The sequence below is a fragment of the Notolabrus celidotus genome, chromosome 2 (genome assembly GCF_009762535.1).
Source record: "Notolabrus celidotus isolate fNotCel1 chromosome 2, fNotCel1.pri, whole genome shotgun sequence".
Lineage (NCBI taxonomy): Eukaryota > Metazoa > Chordata > Actinopteri > Labriformes > Labridae > Notolabrus > Notolabrus celidotus.
Genome location: NC_048273.1, coordinates 6465267 through 6481222, shown reverse-complemented (window position 1 = coordinate 6481222; position 15956 = coordinate 6465267). Strand labels below are relative to the sequence as shown.

Here is a 15956-nt window from a genome sequence, read left to right as displayed (position 1 = left end):
AAACGAAGGGTCACCGGCTCGAGTCCCAGTATGGACGAAGTTTGGCAAGTGGACTGGTGGCTGGAGAGGTGCTGGTTCACTTGCCTGGGCACTGCTGAGGTGCCTTTGAGCAAGGCACCGAACCTCCAACTGCTCGGAGTGCTCTGGTTGATGGCAGCATCCTCACTCTGACATCTCTCCCTAAGCATGTTCACTGCATGTGTGTGCATTTGTATGAATATACCAAAAAAAAACTGTATGTGTAGCATGTCAAAAAATAGCATGAGTGAAAAAAAAGAATTTCCCCCCTGGGGCTTAATAAAGTAGCTTTCTTTCTTTCTTCTTTAATAACAAATCCCTCCCACTGACGTGATAATAATAATAACGTCGGACTTCCACCAGAGCTTAGTCCAATCTCCTGTGGTCTGTCTTTGTGCTCTCTTGTCTGTCAACACCCACCAGCTACATTTTCAGAACGTAGGATGGAGCGATTCTCCTCCTCCTCTCCTCCTCCATGTTGTCTTTCTGGTCCTCTGAAAACCTCTGACCTGTTGACTCCAGGCCTGGCTCCGCTCATCATGGCGGTTTGTTGTTGTAGTTAAGTGAAATACGATCTGGTGATAACACAGAGTGTTTTATTCTGAAAATCAACCGGATGTTTTCATTTTGTTTTGGTGAAACCTGACTTCCTGTCCTGCTCCATCTGCTCTGTATCTGACCCGTAAGGCTCTGGTGTGCCGGATCAGAGACGCAGACGGAACGCAACGGAGTGGATCCAGTGGAAGTTAACACATTGACTAGAATAGAAAACTAGAATCAGATCCTGTGCTGTAACAGAGCCCTAATGGTCCGGACATGGATCTGGGGGAATTCGCCTTGTCAGGGGTCATGATGTAATGGCTGAACGGAGTATAAGTCCACACAGTTGTTGGCGGTACATTAATAAAGGAACCTCAGGAGCATTTCTGTCATCACTTTCAGACACTTACAGTTTTTAATCTTTAAAGGTTTCCATCATCAGCCTGTAAAACACAAACTGTCACATTGCTTTCTTCACTGTTTTCTTTTTCTCCATCTATTCATCTCATTCATTCCACAGCCGCTGTGTCACTTTACTCATACCTCCTTTATCCAACTCGTCCTTCACCTGTTTGGAGGCGTGTTTATGTTTACCTGTCTCATTCATCAACGTGTCTGGTCGTGTTTGTCATCTTCCATTCACCTCCTCCTCTGCTTTTCACCTCTGCAAGGTCTTTCTGCTTTTTCTTTTCCAGCTCTTTGTCGTTTCCCATTTCCCTCCTGCCTTGCTCCCTGAGCGTGTGACAAATGTGTCTGTTCAGAGGTTAGTGAAGCATCTTTATCCCACTCTCTCTTGTGTCATTTCATCTAACCCAAATCCATTTTGATTTTGTGCTGTTTTCGGGTAATTTCACCGACAGAGTTTGGAGTGACACGGGGAGTAATTTCTGTCCAACCTTTCATATCTCCTCTGTCACCCGGAGGAGAGAGAGAGCAGGAGGAGACGGTGAGGAGGCGGGAGTTCATGTTGACCTCCACTCCCTCACTTGCTTCAGAGAGACACCTGCTTGTACTTCTCTCTCTGTCTCTCTCTCCTGCAGCAAGAAATAGAAAAAGGAAATATAAACAGAGCTGCTTAGTATGGGCGGAGAGGATTCTCCATTTATTTCCTTCAGGAATGAAATGAGCCGTGAAAAGATTTCTCTGTCTACGAGACTTTCTTTCACTCTTCTCTTTCTGCCTTTCTTTGGGTTTCATTTTTCAATGCAGCCATCTGTGTGTTGTCAGGCGGTGTGAGGGTGGCAGAGAGCAGGAGTTGAGGTTAGCGTGTCTCCATTGATAAGAACGATTGGCTCGACTCCTGAACCGACCTGCTGTCTGTCTGTTGAAGATATGACGCTCACATTAAGCCTCGTGTTTCTTTATTTACTGCCTTATCTGTGTTGTGGTGCTGCTGCTCTCCCTCAGCACACATTTTCTTTGTTTGTGTGACTCTCTGACTCATCGTACAACGTCCACCATGAAAAACAGGACTTAATCAGGCAGGATGGACTGTAAACAGAAGTGTTAGGCACAGGTAATAGATATATATATTCCAGGAATACCTGTGTTTATAGGGATGGGACAAAATACTGTTGGGGCATTATATCAGAACTGATCACCTCAATACTTTACGACTCTTGGTTGTGACTCCTGGTAATGCCGAGGGCTGTGGGATATTTATTGTCTCAGATAATATCTTGATTGTTGTTTGATCTTTTTCTTAATTTATTCTATTTTTAAGTTATGTACAGCACTTTGTGTTACAATGTCGTTGTATGAAAAGCGCTTTATAAATAAAGTCTGATTGATTGATTGATTGATTGATTGATAATCAGTCCAGCAGCAGAGAAGCCCAGATGACTCTGATGTTGCTGGTCTGCAAACATAGTTTACTAGCAATTCCAACCAGTCTGTTGGTTTGTATCTTAAAGGTTAAAATCTCCTGTTTAAAGTTGTCAACCTTTGTGTCGTTGTTGGCAGCAGTTGCGTATTGATCCTCTTTAAAAAAGCGCTCGTGGAGACCTGTCACTCAGCCGCAGCCGCCAGCTGAGCGTCTCCGCTGTGCGCAACACCTTCAGTCATCTGATTCATTTTGAAACATGCTTTACACTTAAAACACCTCCCTGATAGCTGAATGTAATATGAGACCACATGATGTTCATTCCATGTGACGGAACATTGAAAACAAAAATGCGTGTTTCGTTTAATGTCTTAACAATCGATTAATCGATTAATTTTGTGCATCCCTAAACATTATGTTACCATGTCATCATGAAGATATCAGCCTGCTGAAGTCTCTGTTTTAATTCTACGACTGTTGTTTCCTCTTTGAAAGCTTTTCAGAGTTGTCCGACAGAAACTGATCGAGTACATTTTTTGAACTTTTTTTTTTAAACACATATTTAGAATTCCCCTTTCTCTTGTTATAAAAACCCACAATGCCTTTATTAAAAACAAAATAAGCTCTTCAATAAAGAGGAACAGTCCCAGTTTACTTCTGACTTGATTAACTGAATATTGTTATGCTTCACTTAAACACCTTGGTTTAAGCCTCTTAGACAATTCCCATCAGCTTTCATTTATGTATAACTTTACAGTAGTTGCAACCATTTTCTGTTTAAGTGATAGGTGTTTCATGAGAGCATAACATGACTGTATTTGATTGGAGTATCCTGATCTCCCAACTGTGTGTGTGGAGTGGGCAGGGCTTACCAAAAAGTAAAGATAATCCTTAAAGTTTCATTTTCACTTAGTTAAGCGTCAGGACTGGTACGCCTTGTCGGTGAGTAATTGTATACTGTCAGTGATTATGTTTCAAACAATAATTAATGTAGACTTATAGTGGTTAATTTTGAGTTGTGTTTTCTGCTTATGTTGCAGGTTTACAACCTAACTAATTAAGAGTCTTACAACTTCTAGCCACTGAGCGTTTGAAGTGTGAAATAAACGTGAAAAGAAGGAACCTCGAGTTGTCCGCTGTATCTGTTCTGACAACCCTTCCAGAGGGGAGTTTATTAACCTATAACAGGTAGATTAGTAAAATCTGGACATTTTATCTATTAAAAAAAACAGTCCTTCAAACTCAAAGTATCACTGATTCTAAGATATTCCCATCTCTGCGTTGTCTGCTCTCTATGTTTACGTTTCTTCACACTTTGTAATCCATCTCTTGAGGTTAGCTGCAGTTTTCTAACCATACGAGCTTGTATACAAACACCACCAAGACCCAAATCTGTGGGGGCATTAATTTCTGAATAAAAGATGATCTTGAGCACGAGGAATCAAGGTCACAGCGTGTCCCACTTCTTCTCTGCTGGTTTGCCTCAGAGCTGATTTCAGCCGAACGTTCAGGAGGAAGCAGATGGAGAATGCTGGGTGTCAGCTTCTTCCATGCATCCCACCATGGCTGCTCTCCACATGGGGTCCAAGTGCACACCTCTCCCTGTCTTTGTGTGTCTCCATCGTGCTGTGACAAAACCGTGAGGATGAAAACAAGACAACAGTTGATTAACTCAGATCCTCTGCATGTCTACAATAAGTAAACAAGTGTTGTTTGTCGTTCTTTCTTTGTCTCCAGTCTGTTCCTTTAAAACCATCTGGTCCAGTCAGGGTCTCCCTCTGCATGGGAATTTTGCAGTTAAACTCTGCCTAAGGAGCTTTTATTGGCTGTGAGCTGGTGACCCTTTAAAGTGTCACTTCAGCAGTTGCTTGTGTTGGAGTTCCTCTTTGTCGTTTTTGGGCTGTAAATTTATATACAGAGTGTTGATACTGTGATAAATTTAGGCTAGATATTAAATTAAACTCTTTTTGTATTTCTTTATCCCATAGTCTGGTCTTCTCCTTGTCTTAGCTGCTGCTTTATTTTAGGTTTTTCAGACTTTTGACGTGACCCCATATCATTAGAATACGAGTATTTAAGATAACAAGGGATATTTACTGTAACACTTAAGTGATCAGTGAGTCAAATCTAGAGGTCCAAACTCTACTGATCAAAGAAGACATAACAATTATCATCTCTCTCTCTTAATTTCCTGCTATCCCTCTCTCAAACCCCAACATGAATCTGGTCCTGCTCGAGGTTTCTGCCTGTTAAAAGAAGTTTGTCCTTCCAGCTGCTACAACTACTACTATCTGTCTCACCATCATCTCTCTTTCTCTTTTTCTCCCTCTATCTCTCTTTCCAACTCCAACACAGTCTCAGTAGATGGCTGCCTAACATGAGTCTGGTCCTGCTTGAGGTTTCTGCCTGTTAAAAGAAGTTTGTCCTTCCAGTTGCTACAACTACTAACCATCTCACTATTGTCTTTCTCTCTCTTCATCTCCCTCTATCCCTCTTTCCACCCCAAATCTATCTTAGCGCCAAATCAAAATCACAACAAATGTTATCTGAAGCCTCTTAAAAACAGAGCAGGTGTAGACCGTACTCTGTTCTATTATTAACAAAGACCCAACATCAAGACAGGATAAGATTCAGTTTCATCTTACAGACAGGACTCAGTCTGATCTCATCTTCATCCACCATGAGCAGAGCACTTTGCAGCATTTAGCAAGTTACAGTGGCAAGGACAAACTTCCTTTAACAGGCAGAAACCTCCAGCAGGACCAGACTCATGTTAGACACACACCTGCTGAGACCGTGTTTCATGTAGTTCAGGCAAGAGGCAGCCTCCGGTCTCAAACTATGAAGCCCATGCGGAAGCTTTATAAACTGCAATACATCGAGAATCCGCTTGAGGCTGGCTGCAGAAACACCTGAAACCTCATAGACATAAATGGGAAAAAGACGATCTTTGCAGCATTAATAAACATGTTTACAGCCTGGTTCAAAAAACAGCTTGGCTCTACGTAGCTAATCTCTCTATCGGCACACACTGTACGGTGGGCGAATTTTTTTCTAACGCGACGGTTCAGAAGATATTAAGATTACGAGTTTTTGCCCAAATAAGGACATGACTGGCTTGACTCCTGGACTGGAACACATAGCTGTTGGCTAGGAGGCTCAAACTCCGCCCCTTTAAATCACACTCTGCCTGGTTGAGTTCTTCATTTCCAATATGGCTGCAATTGGCTTCTAAACAGCGCTCAGGAACAGATACGCTCATATTTTATACAGTCTATGAGTTCAGGTTGATTTTTTAAAATGGAAATCAAGACTTTCTCTTTCCTACCTCCGCTGCTCCCCCTCTCACAGTTCACACCCTCCACCCTTGTTTACTTCCTACAGAGGCACCAACAACAACATGGCTGCCAGAGTTAATGGAGAATTTGTTCCTATAAAAGGCACAGTGCCACAGTCTCATAAGCCATTTGGACCTCAAACAAACCACAGTCCACTGCAAAGTTTGTTCAAAGGCTGCTCCAACTGGAGGCAGCAGCACAACCAATTAATTTCAGCATCTTAGACAGAGGGAGAAATGTGTCTCATTACAGGTTGCATAAGACCGTTAAAGCCCACAAACACCCGCTGAAAGCAGTTTCCCTCTGCATCCAGAAGACAAGAAAGAGACACAGGGGGAAGCTATTGTAATGAGCATTATTGGTTAAAACTGAATAAGGACATTATAACAGGACACCAGCCATTGCTTTAACTTTATGCACGAACCTGCAGAGGCACTGCTGGGAAGTGTGCAGCAGCAACATCCACTAGGGGGGTAACCATTCTTTTTAACAATGATTCGATTCATTAAGAACGATGCGATCTGAAATGATTCAGTGACTTGAAATCGATTCAGTAACTTTTTAGCCCAAAATCCAACCCGTGTGACAGTTCAATAAATACCTTGATACTGGACAGTCCTAGATTCCTGTGTTGTCCTAGTTTCTGACTAAACATGCTGGTGAGAGCTGAGGCTTCTGCAGAGCCGATGTTAGCTTGATGAACGCTGCAAGTGGTGCCTGGACGGCCGGCGTTGTGTGAAATCCCATGGCGCCTTAGTAGGTGGTTGAATAGATTTGTGGTGTCACCGTGGTTCTTTACTTGACCTTTACATATCCTACAAACAGCAAGCGACTTATTAAGAACATCTCCGTCTATGCAAAAGCCAAAGTGTTTCCACACACTGGACCGCAATGGACCGCAATTTCTTGCTCACCGGCTTCTTCTCTGCAATCTGCCATGCTATGTTTTGTTGTCTGCTGGCGCGTGGTGATGACATCACAGACAGGAAGCCTGAATTGAGGAACGTTTCATGTCTATCATTAAAAGTGCAAAAAAAAACCCACATCCATATAAAGTCTGCCGTGCTTAAAGCTGCTGTTGGTATTCACAGAGTAAACATCTGTTCAGAGAGATGGACTTTGAATGTCAACACTACCCCTCCCAACCAGATTTCCTCTTAGCCCCCCAACACAGATCGGCGTGTGCAGTCATGATAGCGCCGGACTCATAACCAATCGGAGGATGTAGTAGGGGCCGCCCCTTAACCAATCAGGACAGAGGATTGGAGGCTAGCTATGATTGGTCCGTCATAATGGGAACAAGGGGAATAATAACATTGCTTGATACAAAGGCATTGGAAAAGGCAGAGATTTCGCAATAGTCTCAAATTACTCCACTTATCGATGGGTATTATGACCTTTTCTTCAAACCCAGCAGATAAAAAGTAACATTTTTTACACCATTCCTACCAACAGCAGCTTTAAATCCAATGTGTTATTTCCTAGCATCCATACAATCGATTTATTACCTTTTAAAAAGACGTTAGATCGATAGATGTCATGGAAGGCCAACTTGCCGAGCACAGATAGATGTAGTTGGATCATAGGATAGGATAGGAATATAAATCGATACATCGATGTAGTAGATGAATCGTTACACCCCTAACATCCACGTTACAGCAGCCTATTCAGCCGTGCATATCACTAAGGTATGGAGCCCACATATACAGCAGGTGTTTATCCACATGCTTATAACTATCAACCTCAGGTGTGTGTGCTTCCCATCTGCACAAGCGTACATGTGAGAAGACACTAGAGCACTGAGGGGATGTCGTTCTATTCCTCTACAGCAGACATGATGCAGTCAAACCACGCAGCCTTACATGACGGTGCATTTTAAAATCCTTCTTCTAACCTACAAAGCCCTTAAAAATCAGGCACCCTCATATCTTAAAGAGCTCATAGTGCCCTATTACCCCTCTAGAACACTACGCTCCCAACATGCAGGCTTGCTAGTTATACCTAAAATCTCTAAAAGTAGTATGGGAGGTCGAGCCTTCAGTTATCAGGCCCCTCTCCTTTGGAATCATCTACCAGTCAGGGTCCGGGAGGCAGACACCCTCTCTTTTAAGAGTCGGCTTCAAACTTTCCTTTTTGATAAAGCTTATAGTTAGAGCTGGATCAGGCTTGGACCAGGTCTTAGTTATGCTGCTACAGGCTTAGACTGCCGGGGGAACTGGCGCACTGACACACTGGGATCCTAGCTCACCCCCTTCCTCCCAACCCTCCCATCACGTACTTTAACTCTGCCTGTCCCATGGAAAGTTACTAACCATAGACCTTTCTGGAGTCCCTGAGCTCCCTTGTCTTGTAGATTCCTCTGAGCTGCCGTAGACGTCCTCCTGCTGCGGACGATCTGGACTCCAGCTGATACTATCATCACTCTCACCTCTCTCTCTTACTCCCCTCTATCTGTCTTTCCAGACCCAACTCGGTCGAGGCATGATGGCTGTCTAACATGAGTCTGGTTCTGCCTGAGGTTTCTGCCTGTTGAAAGGAAGTTTTTCCTCACCACTGTAACTAGCTAAATACTGCGATGTGCAATGCTCATGATGGACTAAGGTGGGGTCAGACTGAGTCTTACCCTGCCTTGGTGTTGGGTCTCTTTGACATAGAGTGGTCTAGACCTCCTATGTTTGTAAAAGCGTCTTGAGATAACGTTTGTTGTGATTTGGCGCTATACAAATACAGATTGATTGATTGATTTTATCAGGCTCTGTGAAATAACTGACCTCTCTAATGATCACAAATTCATTACCCAGCCTAAAATAAACTAACACAGGACCTGATCATCCTGTCACCCCTGATAATCATTAAAATGGCTTATTGAATTATTAATGTGATGTAACTTGGCCTTTCTGTATCCTTTCGTATCCTCACCCCCCTCTGTGTCGGACTAACCTGCTCTGCCAAACAGAGTGCTGTCTGCAGGGGCCTCCAGTCCCACCACTGAGCTAATTAACAAGGTGTGAGGTGTGTGAGGTGGGGGGTGGTGTGAGGTGTGTGTGTGTTGTGTTTTTGTCTCTGCGTGTTGCTCCTGCCGGATGCCAGGTCAACAGGCCTGAGCTGAGCCTGTGCCAAAACAGGGAGAGGGCTGTTGTCAGTACACATACACACACACACACACGCCGCGCCCTGCAGGAGGGCAGCCCTGGGGAGACACTTTGGCATTATGTACTCACTTGGAAAGGGCAGGAACAAATTTCAGTGCTTTTGCTTGTGTTAATGCGAGTGAGCTGGGGGTCAGAAAGTGTGTGCTCAGCTGCTGTGAGTTTAATTCCTCCCTCCATCGCCCAATTAAAAAGCTCTTCATCCATTAAGACACCGCCTGCAGTCATGACAAAGCAAACTTCAATTTCAGAAGTTAAGAAGACGTCCTTTGTAGGTTAGAGTCAGACTTTTGGATGCTTAAAGCAACATTATGTAACTGATGAACCTCAAATAACTGCTAAATGATGATGCTACAGCCTTTTTTTTCACTGGGGGAAAGAAACCATGATACATCACACTGCAATGTATCAAGGGATGAGAGGTAACCATCTCCAGTGATAAGTTAGGGCCGAAGTAAACAACTCCTGTCATTGTGGCAGAAGCCAGACGACAAAGAGAAGGTCGACATAGAGAGGACAGAAAAGGAGAAATGATGAGGCAGAGATAGACGTTCCTAAATCCTGTTTATTACTTGTTGACAGTGACTCGCTCTGAGTCTTTTGAGACGCCAAATCCCCACAAATCTTGTTTAAAGTCGCTTTGAAAAGAAAGCAAGGGGATTCATTTTTAATTCAGTGTGAGGTTTGAGAGAACAAGATCACTAAAGTCACGAAATCCTCTTCAGAGGTATCAAAAACTCTCAGCTTTTCCTTTAGTCTCTGACGGCTTACTGAGAGGGATAGAGATCCAAATCTGGTTCTATTAAAGTCACGGTTCAGGAGTGTTCAAAACCTAAAAGGCAATAATGTTTGAGCTCTGCTGTGGAGCCTCGTCGGCCCTTTGATGGAACTTTATATCTCCAGTTTAGTCTCTTAAATGAAATCCCTGCAGGCCAAACTTTATCAATTGTTTGATAAAGTTTTTGAACAACATTGCTTCGCCAGTCATCAAGTGTTAAACTACACAAAGAAGAATAGTGGTGGTCAGGTCCTTGGGAGGATGGCTAGATGTGCAAAGAGCTCGGTTACATTTTATCAAAGCAAAAGATAAGCAGGAAGTTCAATATGCTTACTTCTCAAATTAAACCAAAGAAGCAGCACCTGTGACTGTCAGAGACTGGGGACTCCTTTGACTCTGTCTGCTGATGTTGGACAGGTATTATCTTCCTCAACTTAGAACAAGTTTGGTAATCGCTTCCAAACTTTGTAGCAACAATATATTTAAAGAAGGGCGAGCTTGGAACATTATGATAGAGTAGACCATCAATGCAAGGGGAAAAAATGCACAATAAATGAATAGATAAATATATAAATAGATAAATAAATAACTAAATAACTACTACTACTGCTGCTGCTACTGCTACTGCTGCTGCTGCTGCTGCTGCTGCTGCTGCTACTAATACTACCACTACTACCACTACCACTACTAACACTACCACTACTACTACTACTACCACTACCACTACTAACACTACCACTACTACTACTACTACTACTACTACTACTACTACTACTACCACCACCACCACCACCACCACCACCACCACCACCACCACCACCACCACCACTACTATTACTATTACTACTACAACTACAAAGAAGAAGAAGAAGAAGTTAAAGAAATAACATTTGTTATAATTATTAATCTTTATTATTATAATCATAAATAGATAAAAATACTACATACTACTACTAATAATAATAACAATAGTAATAATACAAATTAAAAAAATATATAGTTATGAATACAAATTAAAAAATAACAATTGTTATAATTATTATAATCGTTATTATTATAACTATAATTATTATAATTATAAATAAATAAAAATACTGCTACTAATTATAATACTACTACTACTACTACTACTAATAATAATAATATTAATAATAAGAATAAAAAAAATAATAGGTATGAATACAAATTTAAAAAATAACTATTGTTATAATAATAATAATAATGATTATTATAACTATAATTATAAATAAATAAACATAATAATACTAATAATAACAACAATAAGAAGAAGAATAGTAATAATAATAATAATAATAATAATAATAATAATAAAAAACAAGAATAGTTATTATTATTTCAAATAAATGAATAAATTATACTAATCACTTTGTAACACCAGTGTAATGATTTATTTGTTCCCAAGAGATAAGCTGAGGATGTCACTAACTTGATGCAGATACTCAACTTTTGAGGACTATGCTTATTAAGAGTGACGTCATGTTACCTGTGAGGCTGCTTCCTCTGTAATGATCCTTTGAGCTGTATCATCATCATCACATTTACTTTCAGATTTCAGAGTTTCAATCTTCTCGTCTAACACTCAACAAGAAAGCAAACGAGTCCCAGACTATTCCTCTAAGTCTTGTTCAGGCAGCTGAAATATTAATTTTGTTGTATAATTTGGATTTCTGTAACATGAATGTGTTATGTGGACTGGAAAGTAAATAAACACTGAATCTGCTCACTCGTATCGTCAGTGCATTGATGTCGCAGATCAAACAGCCTGTTTAGAAATGGAGCTCATCAACAGCATCCTGGGACCAAAGTCTGCTCAGCCAATCAGAGACAAGAACCACAGCTTCCAGTATCCTCTGTGGCTTCCTCTGAAGCTCGACTCGTTCCCTCTATCGATTAATCTCCCCTCGCTGTCCTCCCCCATCTCTCCTGTCACTCCTCCTCCTCCTCCTCTGTGCTTCCTTCCTCTGCTCCCTCCATCCTCTGAGTTTATCCTTTGAAGTCATTTGTTAAGCTGTACTCTGTTCTCCCTCAGGATCTCCCTTCCTACACTGAAGGTGTCTCAGGAGGAGTTGTTTTAAAGTCAGGACTTTCTGAAGGCCTGTTTGTGTGCAGACTTCAGTTCCACAGTTTATCGTCTGAGGGCGAAGACAAGGCGGGGCGTTTAACAGAGCCTGTGGGCAATTCACTTAAACTGTGATGCAAAGACCAAAAATAGGTCAGACGGATTTCACCTTCTCGTTTAACTCACTCTTCTCTTTCTCTTCTTTTCTTTCACAGATTGCTGAGAACCTCTGAGCGAAGATGGCCGTCTTTCAGAATAACTTCTGGGTAAGTGATGACGATGAATGAGCCTGCGTAATGATGGAGCTTCTACAAAGGAACACCTGCATACGATACATCCATCAGACCTTTACACATCAAGCATTCACTGCCAGAGATTACTGCTTCATGTAATTATAGCTGAGTTATGAGTCACTGGGGTTTCATTTATGTTCCTTTGCAGCCAGTTTCCTGGTTACCTGCTGCTTGCCAGGTACTCGAAGGGAATTGCTTGTCGTCTCCTCCTTTTCTTCACACGCAAAATGAAAGAGATCAATTTTGTATTCAGCAATCTTTTTTTCCTGCCACCCGGAAACCAATTTCATCCACATTACTCTTGTGTGGAGAGATTTCCCCGAAGTGTTACTAAATAAAACGGGCAATCTGGAAAATGTACAACTTGATATTTTAGTTTCAGCTTTTACAAATGCTACAAAAATCTTGAAGCTCACGTCTTTGTATATCTCATCTATGGCACAGCGAGGAGTATGTTTAGATCCTTTATAATCACAATGTTTGTTTGTTTGACACCTCAGTGTGTGTGGATAATAATTTAGATTTAATCAATCCATCAATCTGTATTTGTATAGCGCCAAATCACAAGAAACGTTATCTCAAGACGCTTTTACAAACATAGGAGGTCTAGACCAGGGGTTCCCAAAGCGTGGGTTGGGACCCTCTGAGGGGTTGTGAGATGTCTTCCAAATTTCTTTTTTTTAAAAAGTATTTTAAATTTGCTTATTTTACCCATTATTTAAAAAATATAGACAAAAATAGTTGTTACATTTTAGCTAAAACCCTGCAAATAAGTACATTTCATTAACTTTCTGCCTTTCTTTGTTGCCAGACGACTTCTAAAGTTAGGGTCAGGGTTAGCTAACAGTTAAAGCTAGGGTTGGTAGTCTCAGAAAACTAGCATGAATTTGAATGTAGCATTTCCTCAGGACTCCGTCTAACCCCTCCCCTCCTCCCTCAGAGCTCCTCCAAAACGACGCCCCCCCCCCCCCCCGCTCACATGCACGAGCGCCGCTGACTTGCGACCATATGATGGTGACTGATTCAAAACCGGTCCTCACCAAAACATTCTCATAGTGAAAGTTAAAAACACAAACAAACATGGCTGCTGTTAGCACTCACAACTGTCATGCTAGCATTATCCAGTTGTACTGGTGTCACGATATCAGGAGAAAAGTTATAACACATATATAATACTGTAACAGCTCTACTGTTTGTTAAACGGGTTCAGTGTAGATGTTCTTAATTCCTACAGTGTTGACAGTCAGTGAAGGCATTAGGAGAGGTGTAGAGTGTGTGAGCGGGAGAGAGGAGAGACAAGAGGAGAAGTTCTTCATTCATTCAAACATTGATTGTTGTTTTGTTGGTTGACGCTAAAATACATCCACATTTTCTGTAGGACTTACTAAATGTCATTAATTCTTCTGCTTGTCAGAGCCCCCGTGGTGAGAGCTTTTTAGACTCTGATCCGGACTACAGTCCTGAGCAAAGCACCTCATCGGGTCAGAGGGGACAGGCCCGAGGTGGAGCGAGAGGGGCAGTCAGTAGAGTCAGGGGAAGCAGCGGCAGGAGACGGGGACTCAGAGTGCACGCCGGGGAAATGAACGTGCAGGAGGCGGGCAGAACGGCAGGACGGGATTTGAATGGTTTAATATTTTGGCACCCAAAAAACGGTGATTGGTTGGTGTTTTCCCAGGGTTACTCTGGCTGTAGATAGCAGCTTTTCTTCGCTCTTTTTTAAGAACACATTATGTATTGATTGCCATCAGGACATAAAGATCATTTTAACCAGTATAACAAAAAGTGTATCTAAATCTGACTACCAGCCCCAGCTTTAATTAACAAAAGGATCAGTAGCAGCAGGTTATTTCACAGCGGCACAGTCACATGTGCATGTAGGTAAATTCATTTTGAAGTATGAAGCAACAGTCTTTGGCACCTATATTTTGGGGTCATGGGCTGAAAAGTTTGGGAACCCCTGGTCTAGACCACTCCATGTCAAATTATGAACAAAAAAACTACAAAAAATGTTTTTTGTATCCGTCCTCTACAAACCCCAACCCCGCTGACTTTTGTAAGTTCTTACAAGGTCTCTCTCTCCCTCTCTGTCTGCTCCGTCCCTGCACACCTGGTACTTCTATTTCAGGTGTGCCCTACTTCTTCTTCTTCCTCGCCTCATCACACTTAGAAATAGTCCTCAGTAAGATTCAAGCAGTTCGGCCAAATTTAATCAAACATGAAATATGATTCAGGTGACCCTAAGCACATATATACCTTAGAGGGTTTTAAAACCTTGAAGGTTTTTCCTCTTTTTCCTCTTCATGATCTCTTTTCCATCCAGGGTTTTGAACCCGGGGCAGAGATTTATTTCTGGTTTGTTTGTTGGGGAAGGATACAGTATACATAGACAAGCTGAGAACAACCATCCCAGGCAAGTATCATAGCGTTTGTAGTAAATGCCAATATGCAAAACCCGTCCTCTAAAGGGCTTTTGAGACGGTGAGTTAAAAGAAAAAAGAAAAGGACATTTGGTTCTGACAAAACATGCAGAACATCAGACATGAGTGCAGCTTTGTTGCTGAATGAACCAGGATTCTGTGACTCTCTTAAACGTGGGGAAGTTTGTAACGAGTTGAAGTGATCGGGCAGAGAGTTCGAGGATTTAACTCCTTTTACAGAGAGAGCTGTTTGAACAAAAGATGTTCTCAGAATGAAACTTTCACCACTTAAAGCTGCTCTGGTGGATCTGCTGCAGCTCTGTAGTCTCTTTGTGTCTGCAGAAAGGATGAGGGGCGAGTCCATTTAAACATTTGAACACAAACTTTACAAAAAGGAAATCAATGAGATGAATAAAACTTACTTTGTGTTTGCGATCATCCTCTGTTCATCAATCAATGTCAGATATCTACTGATGCATCGCTCAAAATATGATCTATGGAAACTCCACCAAGTAGGCAGAGGGTTGGATTTAGTCCTTGAACTTATTGTGAGTCTGTTTTTGGTAAAACACTGATTAAACTTCAGCCCTTTATAAGCCAGCAACAGGAGAATGAAGTGCATCTCTTTAAATGTTCTATTGGCCAAGTTGGAGAACATTTTTCTGCTCAGAGAACAGATCTGCTTTTGGACGTTTTGGAGCTAATGAGAAGACGATCTATTACAGCCAGAATTTATCAAATCTGGGCGCTGGTTTAGTTCAGCATTTGAAGAGTACACCTCGTACACAGAGGCTATAGGCCTTGATGCAGCTCCTGGACTCCCGACCACCTTGCTGCATGGCATCCCCCTTTCTCCTCTCTCCATGTTTCCCTTCACTGCTATGGCCCAAAACAAATTACCAATGTGCCCGCAGGTAGAAAAAGTTGGTGTTGAGCACGTCCTCCAGAGAGGCCTCATGATACCCAAAGCTGTTTGTTTCAGCAGGCTTTAAGTGGGCTGTGAGCCTGTCTGTGTGTATTACTGTTTAAGTTAAATGCACCCTATTGTAGGAGAAGCTGCACCCTTGATATTGGAGCAGCCCAACCACACACACTCATTTTCAAGACCTGCAGGTCAACGCATCAACACCAGTACATTCAGTGCTTCACAATAGAGGCAGAAACAACAGAAATGGGTAAAATGATACAAGACATAATCATTCAAATAAAATAATAAATTCTTAAAAATAAAGTAAATGTGTACAGTAGAATAAAATAAAAATAATCCATACAGTAGTATTAATAAAACAATATCTTAAAAATACAATATAATCTATACAGTAAAATTAATCAAAATAAAAAAAATCCTTTAAATTAAAATAAAATCCACACAGTAAAATAAAAAAATACTTTAAATTAAATAAAATCCATACAGTAAAACTAATTTGAAAAATACTTAATAAAATAAAATCTATACAATAAAATTCTGGAATAAAATACCATTTAAATTTTGTTTAAAGAAATACTTAAAATAAAATAAAA

At 41.4% G+C, this 15956-nt stretch overlaps 1 protein-coding gene across 1 annotated transcript in view; it reads left to right on the top strand.

Moving 5' to 3' along the window:
- The window catches only part of fcho1 (FCH and mu domain containing endocytic adaptor 1), a 74443-nt gene that overhangs the window by 15810 nt on the left and 42677 nt on the right, over nt 1-15956 (top strand). Inside the window, exon 2 of the mRNA XM_034705487.1 lies at nt 11941-11991. Within this exon, the coding sequence (XP_034561378.1) occupies nt 11965-11991 (27 nt within the window). The 5' untranslated portion in view covers nt 11941-11964. The remainder of the gene's footprint in view (nt 1-11940; nt 11992-15956) is intronic.